The 12,854-nt window shown below is 40.0% G+C and overlaps 1 protein-coding gene across 2 annotated transcripts in view; it reads right to left on the reverse strand.

Moving 5' to 3' along the window:
- Positions 1 to 12,854, reverse strand: part of TTC3 (tetratricopeptide repeat domain 3) — a 57,441-nt gene that overhangs the window by 36,826 nt on the left and 7,761 nt on the right. For both annotated transcript variants that reach the window (XM_083608744.1, XM_083608745.1), the window contains exons 6-14: positions 12,374 to 12,427; positions 11,675 to 11,798; positions 9,796 to 9,881; positions 9,065 to 9,159; positions 7,790 to 7,852; positions 5,298 to 5,352; positions 3,929 to 4,091; positions 3,785 to 3,833; positions 2,163 to 2,265 (exon numbers count right to left, since the gene is read on the reverse strand). In XM_083608744.1, the coding sequence (XP_083464870.1) occupies positions 2,163 to 2,265; positions 3,785 to 3,833; positions 3,929 to 4,091; positions 5,298 to 5,352; positions 7,790 to 7,852; positions 9,065 to 9,159; positions 9,796 to 9,881; positions 11,675 to 11,798; positions 12,374 to 12,427 (792 nt within the window). The remainder of the gene's footprint in view (positions 1 to 2,162; positions 2,266 to 3,784; positions 3,834 to 3,928; positions 4,092 to 5,297; positions 5,353 to 7,789; positions 7,853 to 9,064; positions 9,160 to 9,795; positions 9,882 to 11,674; positions 11,799 to 12,373; positions 12,428 to 12,854) is intronic.

Below are 12,854 nucleotides of genomic sequence, written 5' to 3' on the forward strand. Positions count from 1 at the left end.
AAAAACCCAACGTAATTGTTTAATACCTGTTTTTTCTTGCTTTTGCCAAAATTTCCTCCCATTGAAAAGGATCACTGCTGTAATTTAACTCTGCATACGCACTTTGCCAATCTTCAAGTCTACAGGCTTTTCTTTCGTTTCGTTTCTCTAAACGGCTAAATGACTCACTTTCTCCTCCCAGGTCCACCCTTAACTTCTTTTGTATGCGTTGTCACAGGTTCAGCTAACTGTGCTGAGCCAACAGTCTCTCATCTAAAACAGCCGTCATCACTCTACTACTTATTTTCACAATGGCAGGTAAAGAGGACGGACAGGTTAAGCACTCTCAAAGTAACGTGAAGGGCCTGCAAACCTAGCCTCTTGATGTCAAGGGACTAAGTAAATTCATGAGTCCCAACCACAGAATTACAGCTAGGTAATATGGTATCAACTAGATAAGATGCACTGGCAGTTTATGAATCACCCAGACCAAAAGCCCTACGTCAGGGGTCAGCAAACTTTTTCAACAGGGGGCCGGTCCACTGTCCCTTAGACCTTGTGGGGGGCCAGACAATATGGGGGGGGAATGAACGAATTCCTATACCCCAAATAACCCAGAGATGCATTTTAAATAAAAGCACACATTCTACTCATGTAAAAACACACTGATTCCCGGACCATCCGTGGGCCGGATTGAGAGGGCGAATGGACCAGATCCGGCCCCCGGGGCCTTAGTTTGCCTACCCATGCCCTACATGAACCTTCTTCAAAGATGCTCAGCTAGAGCTAATTCTGTTGGACTTTCAGCACCAGATGAAGACATTTCTATTCTCCCAGGATTTTTATATATTTTCTTTTCAGATGTTTTTACTACTGCCTTGCAGTTCTTATTGCTGCTTTTACTGGTACCTTGTTGCTTTTATTTTTGTCTTACTGCTATTTTCACTGGGGACGGGAATTAAGCCTGATTTTAAATTTGTTTTATTATACCATGAGCCACCTTGGAAGCTGCTGAAAGATAGCAAAAAAAAACTTAATAATGGGAAAGGTTACTTAAGAGAAACAAAAAGGACCGCAAGGCAGATAAGGAAAAAGATACAAAAATAGCAGGTTGTTGTTCTTGTTATTATTCCCTACTCACCCTTTACCATAAGGTCCCAAGGCCGAGTTGAACAACGTTAAAATGCAACATTAAACCGTTTATGACTTTGCTAAGCCAGGACAAAATTATTAAGAATAACAGGAAATCTTAACTAGAAATGTGGGTAGAAAATTACTCTTGAAGAGCAAGACACAAAACTCCCCTTCAAACAATGACTACATTTAATTGTAGGAGGAAAACATAGCGTGGCATTTAGATTAAGCAGGTATTAAAAGTAAGCCTGAAGCTTGCCTAAGCCCTCCTCCCCTTCTCCTGCAAGCGAAGGGAAGGATTTCTGTTACTGGCTAGCAGGAAACATTATTTACTGCATTTGGACAAAATTGCAAACTCTCTAATATCCAACATCATCTCAAATAAATAACAAAAATGGAATTTGTATTATATTTGCTATTGTGACCTTCTAACTGGTGCTAGAATCCAGGAGATTTCGCTCTATGTGTTGCTTCACAATCAACCAATATGGATGAGCCTGTGCTATTACATCATGCTCTCCAGCTATTTGAGCTTTGAAATGTTTCAAATTCCCAGTTTAAGAATATATATGGCTACCAACGAAGCAGCACAGACACTTGCTTTCTATCTCATAGAGAAATACTATTTTCGCCCAGTAGCAACCACTCTTGCTTCTAAGAAATTCCTAGTTACAGCTGACCCTATGCATATTTATTTGGAAGCAAGACTGGCTTTGTTCAATGGAACTATTTTCATGATTTAAAAAGTGCTATGTTTAAAAGGTTTGTTGCTTTTTTCAGTCCCATTCACAGATAACAGGCCAAGTAGCTAGTTGCTTGCCAAATTCAAATAACTTTAAAGTGAGATAAATTAATACAAAGCCAGGCTATATCACTGCCAACAAAAAGTTAAAGTGAAAGCAGAGTCAGGGTTGGCAAGATAAGGAGCAGGAGCCTAAGAAGCCTGAAAATTATATTCATGTTTAAGGAAATTTCTGACAGCACTGTCTTCCAGACAGCAGCTCTCAGCAGCATTTGCATTTAAAAACAAGCAAACGAAAACAACTTACCTTTGTATGCTTCTGTTTACCAAGATTGTTGTCAGGTTGCGTTTTCTTTTCATTGTCAGATTTCTTTGATTCCTGGGCACTGACTGAAGGAGATTCTGTAGAACTAAACCAATAATTCAAAATAAAACACACATTGCTTGTGGGGGAGGGGGTCCCAGAAGATTATGAATTGTTTTAGGATCCAGAAACGTTCTTTTGCCATAGTTCTTTGGTAATAAAATAAAACAACATCCTATCATAAGATTTGAAGAGTTATTCTCCGCAACATTTACATTAAGAATAACTGTATCTACAAATGCAACCTTTTTCGTTCAGGATCCACTTCCCTTCTTTACAGCAGGAAGAGAGCGGCTGGGCTCTTAAGAGAGGAACACAGGGCTGTTTTCCTTTTCTAGGGAGTGAAGGACAGTTCTGAAGGCAGCTTTCAGAACAATTGACACTGCCCCAACATTGGAAGCAGAGAATGTAAAAAAAGATAAAGGACCCCTGTACAGTTAAGTCCATTCAAAGGTGACTATGGGGTTGTAGCGCTCATCTCGCTTTCAGGCCGAGGGAGCCAGTGTTTGTCCAGACGGCTTTCTGGCTCATGTGGCCAGCATGACTAAACCGCTTCTGGCACAACAGGACACCGTGACGAGTACCAGAGCACACGGAAATGCTACTTACCTTTCTGGCAGTGGTACCTATTTATCTACTTGCACTGGTGTGCTTTTGAACTACTAGGTTGGCAGCAGCTGGGACAGAGCAATGGGAGCTCACCCAGTCATGGGGATTCCAACTGCCAACCTTCTGATCGGCAAGTCCAAGAGGCTCAGCGGTTTAGACCACAGTGCCACCCATGTCCCTAAGCAGAGATGACACCAGGGCAACAAACATGTGGGTGAATGGTCACTTTTAACACGGTAATTATCACTGTCTGTACTTTTCTGCATTCCATTGCCTTCTGACCTCACTGTTTACAATTCCTCCCTCTCTATAGCCATGCATATATGCACCCACAACTCAGGATAACACTTCAACACATCTGAGCATAAAGCTTCTGCCAGAATGAATTTGTTAGTCTTCCACAAGACCCTTTATATTGTTCTTTATTATATTTTACCTTATTTTTGAAAGCCACTCTGGAAGTGCTGAAGAATATTTTAAATAAAGAAATAAAAACTGGGGGGGGGGGGGGAGGGAATCAATGGGTCTTTGAACACCCATGTTAATTAAGAGCATGACTTCATGTGGATTAACACTTTCAATTGCTTTAAAAATCTTTTTGCCCATGCAATCCATATGTGTGGAAAGCAGTAGATGCCCTTCTAAGGAATATTTATGTGCAGCCAACCGTTTTAAAGCTTCTGAGTGTTTGTTTAAATTGAACCATAAGGCAGTGTTGTTGTTGTTGTTTAATTCATCTTACATTTAAAAGAGGGATAATCTTTGAGAGCCTGACACTTACAGAAATTAAGTGCTAATGAAGCATTCTTACTAATAGGAAGTAGTGTTTCTATACCTCATGAATTTGTCAAAATCTGTAGTGGCACCAAATCTGTGCTAGTTAAACATTAATTTAGCCCATTGTTACTTGACTTTTATTTACTTTCACATATAAAGTATAATAGAATTAAACTTACTTTTTCTGAACTACTGCCTTCTTTATTCTGTGTTTATTTTGTTTCACACCTAAATAAATGATAAAAAAGTTGATTCACTAAATAAAAGTTATTATACAAAGTATTTTCCTGTATTTAAAGACAATCTTAAAGAGGAAATGTTACCTCTCATTTCATCAATTTGCTTTTTAAATTTCTCATGTTGCTGTATAAGATCCTTAATTCCTTCAGGATTATTTCTGCACAGCTCTTGGCCTTTCTCATTTGCTTCTAGTGCTTTTTTGTGCTCCCCCAAGAGATAGAGTGAATCACAGAATCGATAGTGTCCCTACAAAAAAAAAAGAACAAAGAACTTACCACCCCCCTAAATAGAGCAAGTTTTGCCAAATAAAAACATTTTCACTCCTATTTTCATCATATGAGTCTAAAAGCCCAACCCTACATTGGCTCCCAGTATGTTTCCGAGCACAATTCAAAGTGTTGGTGCTGACCTTTAAAGCCCTAAATGGCCTCAGTGCAGTATATCTGAAGGAGCGTCTCCACCCCCATCGTTCTACCCTGACACTGAGGTCTAGCACTGAGGGCCTTCTGGCGGTTCCCTCACTGTGAGAAGCCAAGTTACAGGGAACCAGGCAGAGGGCCTTCTCAGTGGTGGCGCCCGCCCTGTGGAACATCCCATCAGATGTCAAAGAGAACATCTGAAGGCAGCCCTGTTTAGGAAAGCTTTTAATGTTTGATGGATTACTGTATTTTAATATTCTGTTGGGAGCCGCCCAGAGTGGCTGGGGACCCCAGCCAGATGGGTGGGGTATAAATAATAAATAATAGGAGGGATTTTCATCTAGTAGAAACTTAAATGTTGGTAGCCCCTCCTTTACTGAGCTCTACCTCTCCCTCCTGTTCAAACTTTAACTCCCTGAAGAACCAATAGTGTATCACACTACAGTCTGTACCACCTCTCAATAAGTGGCAGGTTCACCAAACCCCAGGGAGCACATTTCTGGGGAATGCATAGGAAATGGGCAAAAATCAAATTTCCCCACTCTCCCTAAGTGGTCACTGGGACTGCCTCTTCTGTGAGCAAAATTCTGGCGACAGGATCTCTGGATCCAATCCTATGCTGGCACATGGTAGAAAGCCAGAATCAACATGCATCTACATTAGATCAACATTAGAACATTAGATGCAGAAAGTGAATCTAATACGTACTTGTTAAAATTGGGTAAAGGAGCCCAAAGAGACCATGCCCTAAAAATAACTGGTATGGGTCCTTTCAATTAAGAAGCTGCCAAGGACGTAATTCCTACCTACTCACAAATATATTACATTTAGAGATTTTTTTCTATATTAACCAGTTTAGAAATGCTTTTTAAATAAATAGAACTATTGCATACAGGGTATCTATCCCCCAGTGATTTATAACTAGTCAAATTAACTCAAAAAGGGAAGCTTCCTGTTTATATAATGGTTAATGTTCAATGTTTTCTGACTTGAGTTCCAGCAAAGACAGATCTGTGAAAGAAATGCAGCTAACCTTTGGCCAGTTGGGCTTCAGAATTATGGCTCTCTTCCCATCACACAGGGCTTTTCTGAAAACAGTAATAAGTGAAGATACTAATGAATGAGGAAAATGTTCTCATTCAAATACAGTATATTTTTAAGCTTTTCAAACTGCAAGACTAAATCCAAAAACCTGAGAAAGTTCTGTCTTTAAAAGAGAAGAAATTTCACTCACCATGAATTCCCATTCTGGAGAGCAGACAGAGGATTCTTCAACTCACATCTCCTCCTGGGGGAAGCCAGGTTCAAATTCTGACTTCACCAGAGGGAGGGGGTATTTTTGTCTTCACAGACCTAGCCTTGCAGAACCAAAGCCCTTCACATTTACCTCCCTGAATGCTACTGACTACTGAGTAAGACAGTCAATAGTCTTTCCTTCTATTTGAATGCTTGTTCCTGCCAGGTTTTCCTTCCGAGTACTCTCAGAGGATACGAAGAAAGATATTGACCCAAACCAACATGGCAACAGTTCAATGCTAACAGGCTTCGTCAACAGAAAAGGACATCTCTGAAAGGTCCAATATACCATCCAGCATTCCTACAAGTCTAGTCTGAACCAAAACACTAAGCCGGGCAGACTGTCCACTATGTAAAGTTGGAGTCTATGCTAATTTACCCCCCCCCCCAAAAAAAATCTTTACTCCTCAAGGAGAAGGAGTAATATTCACCTCCAAGATACAGAAAAGCAATACAGAAATTACAGGACAGGTTGGGATCCAAAGAGGTGGCTTGGGTCATACCTGGTGGAATTTATCAATTTATTTTTGCTCTGAGCACCTGATCTCCTTACCATCCAATAAACTACTTTTTTGAAACTATCTGCAGTTTCAAAGTACTTCACTGAACTAGTTCTATGGACTAAACATCAGGAAGAGCTTTCAGACGCTAAGAGCTGTTTGACAGTGGAGCAGTCTCCCTTCTAGTATTTCTAGTCTTTTGTTGGAAGCCGCCCAGAGTGGCTGGGGAAACCCAGCCAGGTGGGCAGGGTATAAATAATATATTTATTATATTATTTTCAGCTTTGGCCCCAGCCTGGTGGAACACTCTGTCGCAGGAGACCAGGGCCCTGTGGGACTTAACATCTTTCCGCAGGATCTGCAAGACGGAGTTCTTCCGCCTAGCCTTTGGTCTGGGCCCAGTTTGACCCCCCTCTATGGGACCCTGTAAGTTACCTCTTTGGCACTTTTATCAGTTCACGTGGGACCAACATGGATAGCTGGCCCTGATGAATACTTGAGGTTCCCGACCCCTATGGTTGTAATTCGTGGGCAATCATCTAATTTTATCCTGATTGTAATTTTTAAGCTGTATTTTAATCAATTGTTTGATTGTGTTTTAATGTATTTGATATTTGATGTTAGCCTCCCTGAGCCCGGTCTTGACCAGGGAGGGTGGAGTATAAATAAAAAATTACTTACGTACTTCCTTACTATATTATTATTATTATTATTATTATTATTATTATTGACTCTCCTACATTGGAGGTTTTCAAGCAGTGGTTGGATGGCCATCTTTGATGAATGCTTTTGTTAAGATTCCTGCATTGCAGATGGTTGGACTAGATGACCCTTGGGATCCCTACAATTCTTTGGTTCATTTGCTCTTTGGTCTCTGACTACTGTGTATTTCTGTCTTTAAGAGATCACTTTTTTTATTTGACACTAACATGCATTAAATGCAATGCTCACCAGCTTCCCCAAGATTCAAAGTCCCAAAAGAGATCAAAACCAAACCCAAAAGCTCCAAAAACTGAGATTAGCTGAAAACATTTCCAATTTAATGCCCTCCTCAATTCCTTCCTTCCATTAAACTAAAAATCCATTGCTTTTTCGCTCTTGCTCATGCCATTGAGCAAGTGGTGTGGAAGAGGATGAGAAACTGACAAACTGAAATAAATCCTCTCTAATGTAAAATAATACTAAATTTTGCAGCTGAAAATTTAACTTTATAAATGTGCAGATGAAATGTTTCATAGTCATTTAGTCTCTTAAAGCAACACAGCTTTAAAAAAAATGGACCATTAGATTTATATTCAGTTTAGATAAATATACTTAGGCAGTGTTTGAACACTCAACTGCAAGCCCTCTCAAGCTTTCACACTCCTCCATTCCCAGTCCCTTCTGGCCAAGGGGTCTGAATGCATAGAATTCCACTTGCCTTTTAAGCAAACTTTTGCCATTTCATCCAAACCAAGAACTGTTATTAACTGTGGTTAGTTTAATAAGCCAGCTTCATAAACCATGATTTGAAGTAGACTTGTTTTAAACTAACCACAGTTATCAATACCCACAGCTGAATAAGAACAAGAGCTTCCAAACTTCTCTTTCCGATCACACGTCATGCAGAGGAAGAGGGGAGCATGCAAGCCCAGGAGAGAAGGCTAGAGTCACTTATGTAACACTAAACCATAGTTTAGGGTTCCATTCAAATGTAGTCACTGAATCCCATGGAAAAAAATATACTTACTTATATTGTCCAGTTCGGATAAAACAGAGAGCCCGATTGCCATAAAGAATGTGATTTTCAGGCCTTTAAAAAAGGTTAGATTGCATTCAGTTTATTTACTCTGAACCAAAATAGTCTCCTAAAAGTTGAGCCATACATGTATATTTATATGTAATTATCCAAGATGACGTTTCTGCCTTAGTTTGGATTTTTGGTAGCAGTTAATACGCAAGGTTTGAAAAGCTGTGGTTTGCATAACAAACTCACTGAGAATAGTTTACAGCAGTCTCCCCATGTAGGGTGAATTCAGAAACAGGTACACCTGCAGTCCCGGTGTCAGCCGAACCAAAGCTAAAAGTCACAATTGTTGCAGATAACATAGGTAGTGATTGCTGTAAATAGTAAGTACTACTGATAGGCACAGCACTCAATTTCAGTACTGTAATACTGATTTGTATTAGTGGGGCTACTTACCAGATACATTGCCAAGCATTGCTATTCAAGTGGTTTCAAATATGACATGTTCTTTTAAATTCTGCCATCCTGTATCTCTACTGAAAAGCTATAAACTACAAAGTTCTCTCAAACAGTGCTACTCAGCTGACAGTAAGGCTTCCAGCAGCAGAGCAATTTTTTTTATTATTTCCCCTCCCGCTTGCAGCCCTCTCACACTCTCTAAATTGCTCCAGAAAGTTGGGAAGCCCACCAGAGCAGATTTAAGTGGTGCACCGTGAGCTCGTGGAGCGAAGGAAGTGGTTGAAAATTGCTTCTTTCCTCTAGGAAGCCTTACCATCAGCTGAGGGACACTGTTGGACAAAACCCATGGTGTATTAGGAACGGCTACCAAAAGAAAAAACAGTGGGGGGGGCACTGTTTCTTCTGTCTCAAAAGACCAAATCTTAATCCAGATTGAGGCGATAAATCATGTGGTTTGCTAAACAGTCACTACTCCCTACTGGACCTTTGAAATCCTACTTAAGGGATTCTGCTCTCAAGTCAACATGATCCACTAAAAGATGCTAATTGTTTGGTGACAAGAGCCAGGGACAAAATAAACCCCTCTGAAAGCAAATAGACAATTTCAGGTGAAGTAAAATCTAATTAGAAGGGCACTAAGAATGCAAAGAAACACTACAATACCCATAGTGCATTCCATACCCCGTACTCTGTATATGTGCAGAATGGGAACTACTCTTCTCTTCATATAGAAAATATCTTTCATCTTCTGTCTAAAACGGTTCTTATCTCAAATGCATGTTTCTACGCCTTTGTTCATTAATATAATTTATCCCTTACCATAATTCTATAGCTTTTGTATAGGAAGCGGCAGCAATATCAAATTGCTCTTTAGCAAATGCTTCATTTCCCCAATTTTTCATGAGATCACTTTTCTGTAATGAAACAGGACAAATTCAAATTAACTTCAATTGTAAAGCAATTTTAGATGGGCAGATATATAAAATACAGTGTACTAAATTCATTTTGAACCATGAAACATCTTTAAGTTATTTTTAAGATTCTTGTGTTACACAATGACTGTGTTTGGATGCTAACAAGCCACGATACAAACAAGCAATTTCAGCAGTGAGACCATTCTCTGATAAATCCTTGGATCCAGAACACTCGAACAACTATAGGCATATTGCAAACGTTCCTTTCTCGGGTAAAGTTCTTGAATGGGTGGTTTTGAACCAACTTCAGACCTCTTGGATGAGTGTGATGGCCTTGCTATTTAACATGTGCATGAAACTTAGTGGGGGTCATCCAAGAGTTCTGGAGTTTGCTTTCATCAATATGCTGATGACACCTGACTCTACTTCTCCTTTACAGCTCAAGCAGATGTGGCGGTGAATGTTCTGGACTGGTGCCAGGCCTTGGTAATAAACCAGATGAGAGCCAATAAACTGAAGCTCAATTTAGACAAGACTGAGATACTATTAGAGGGTGGTTTCTCTGACCAAATGAAAGGTGTGGCATTTACAAGTAAGCTCTTATTTTTTTAATATAACGTTTTGTTTAAATCTTACCTTCATACAACCGTCACAGTTTTGAGATTCAAATGCTTCTATTAAGTTGTAGTCTTCCAATATAATTTTGCTTATGAGATGCTTGTCTACAAAGCGAAACACAGTACAATGTTTACTGCTACCAACTATAGTATCGACATGTACTTAAGAGTTACTTTTCCCTGCCCAAAATTGTTCCTTTGAGAACTATATAAATATCACACATATGTACACTAGTGTAATCCGAGTAGTTCAATCTTCCATTTTTATTTTCCAAATCAAAAAAGATTTCAAAGTTACAGAAAGAGATTTTTTTTTTTTTTTTTACTAACAAAGTCAATTTCTCCCAAATCAAGCCACCCGTCCATGGGCTGATGTCCCTTGAGGGAGGGAGGGGTTCAATTCTGTGTTGAATCCTTGTTCCCAGCAGGGAACCTTGTTCCTAACAGGTGCTCAAAGTCAAAGCTAGCAAGATTGACACCCCCGTCTTGACTGTTGATGAGCAGGGGTTAAATCTAGCTCAATTTGGCTGTGGACACCTGTTCAATGTCGGGAACAGGCACACACAGTCAAAGAAAACAAACAAAAGAAAACGCCAGCTAGCTGGGTGAGGGAGAAGCCCCTCCTACAGCTGATCTGCAAAAAGCAAGTCTCATCCCCCCCCCAAGCCGCTGAAAGAAACCTGCTTTTCTGAAGACATTGATCATGATGAGGATTTCTCACATGTGAAGCAATGCCTGTAAATTGCAGGAAAGGGATGGAAGAAAGCAGCGCTTCGCGAGACCAATGCCCAGCACCAGAGATTCTGACATGTAGGCAGGACTACCTACTTCTCAACCTTGTAATGTTATGATGCTGTGTGACTGGCAGGTGCCCCCCCACCTGTCAAATTTGGCCTGCAAGGTTGATCCTATGGAGCCAAAAAGCTTCCCCATCCATGATATTTCAAAGAACAGGTTCGCTTAAGTGTGGCCTGGGCCCAAAGAATCATGCAGCCCCTCTTGCTACCCAAGTAGCTACTCCAAGAAGCAACATGGCATGCAACTGGCACTGTATCTGGGAGGTGGTAGAAATCTATGATCCCCCATGCATGAGAATTAATGTCTCACTCATGCACAGAGTACTTTGGATCCAGGCTGATCAATTTACCAGTGAACAACCTTAAGGCACATGGCAAGCACAAAGTTGCCAACTGGTATATATTGGGAGGATGCTGTATTTTTGGTCTTCGACTGCAGAAATAACAAGTTAACTTGGTATCCCTCCTGACCTTGACTTCCTATCTTGAAGTAAAACTGGTAGTGATATGTTAACTTCAGCTTGGTCTAAATGAAAAGAACACAGGCTCAGTAGTAGACAGGATATGAGTCATCATACCAGTGAAGAATAAGCTGTTTCCTCAAAAAACAAAACAACCACAAACGCTGTAAAAATTACTTTCAATTAGGACTAGAGAAACAAAAACAAAAAAAAAGCTGCCTTTATAGAGCTAGTATTATGGAACAAAGGTAACTGTGTTGATCCACAAAAAAACAACAACCAACCTTTGGGCCATACATTTTTGGGGGGAACAACCAAAATGACACAAAAACATGGAAAGCCTTTGATTTCTCAGAGCTCTTCACGAGGAATAATGTTCCATGAAAGCTTTATCCTGGAACTGAATCTACAGCCTTTAAAAACCCCAATTATAATCATCTCACCACTTCCTGCTTTGTGTAACATTTCACCTGTTGAAGAGTTCCGCAAAACTCAAAAGCTTGCCACCATTTCTGTGACTTTTTAGTTGGTCTTAGTCAAAGTATTACCCAACTGTGAGCCACGGAGTTTAAGATTAAGCAGGCACAGGAACACGACATTTCCCCATACATCTCTCATTGTAACATTGTATATAACTTACATTCAGCAAAGAAAACTTCTAGGAAAGGCCAACAATAATTTCCAAGCTTTTCTAATTTCTGTAAAATACCGATGTCATCAGCATATTTTATCCAGTCAAGAGCATCATAAATATTGAAGATTCTCTATTTCAGAAGAAGGAGAAATATATAGGATACCATTATTTGAAGTACTTTTAAAAAACGACAAGTTAAAATTAAATACAAATGTAGCCATCCAGGTATGAGGGTGTTAAATAGTATAAAGACTGCAGAATCAAGCCAGTGGCCTGCAGTTATACTCTTGCCTCCACAAAAAGAATTAATTTCTGCAGACACCAAGAACTCTGCTGTTTATGCTGGATTGTTATCCAGTACATCCATTGGATCATTCTGATTGGGTTTTACAAACAGCAGTTTTTAGTTCGCTCCCCATGATTCACAAGTCACATTATCATTCTGAACCCATTGCATTTCGGATCATGAATGATCCACAACAAGCTTGCAGCTCCTATAAATCTGCTAATTCTAAAGAGGTCTAGGAGGGTCAGCGGCTGGATGGGAGATCACCTGGGAACCACTGGTCCGATGCCTTCCATGATGGATGAAAGGCAGGATATAAATGTTAGTAAACATTATGTTCTTCAAAAAAAGTGGTGTGGGATTCTTACAAATCAAAAAGGCTTCTAGTATTTGAACCAGGGAGTTGAAAACAAACTTACATTGTCTATTTCAGCTCCAATTTTCAATATGCCATTGATGAAACGTGGAACATCCTGGGGGTGGAGAGAAGAAAAAGAGCAAAGGCTTATCAACACCCCTAACCTGCACTCATTTAACACCATGTCACTGATCTGAAGGGGTTTTCTAACTTCAGCTGAGATTCAAGAGTAAGGCTACACAATACTAACTATACTTGCCAGGAAGAAAGCCCCACTGAATCCAATGGGCCTTATATCTGATTAGGCATGGCTAGGATTGCTCCCGGACTTTGGCCCTCCCTCCCTCCCTAGAGAAACTAAACTGGCTGCCTCCTTATTGTCCTTCCGGCAGCAGATGAAGACTTTCTTATTCTAGCAGGCTTTCGCAAACTGATTGTTTTTAATGAAAGAGCTGCTGCCATGCTGATTTCATTATAACTACTTGTATGGCTTCAATATGCATATAGTTTAAATTCTATCAATGTTTAATTGGTTTTTAATT

Source organism: Podarcis filfolensis (assembly GCF_964270895.1).
Source record: "Podarcis filfolensis genome assembly, chromosome: 4".
Taxonomy (NCBI): domain Eukaryota; kingdom Metazoa; phylum Chordata; class Lepidosauria; order Squamata; family Lacertidae; genus Podarcis; species Podarcis filfolensis.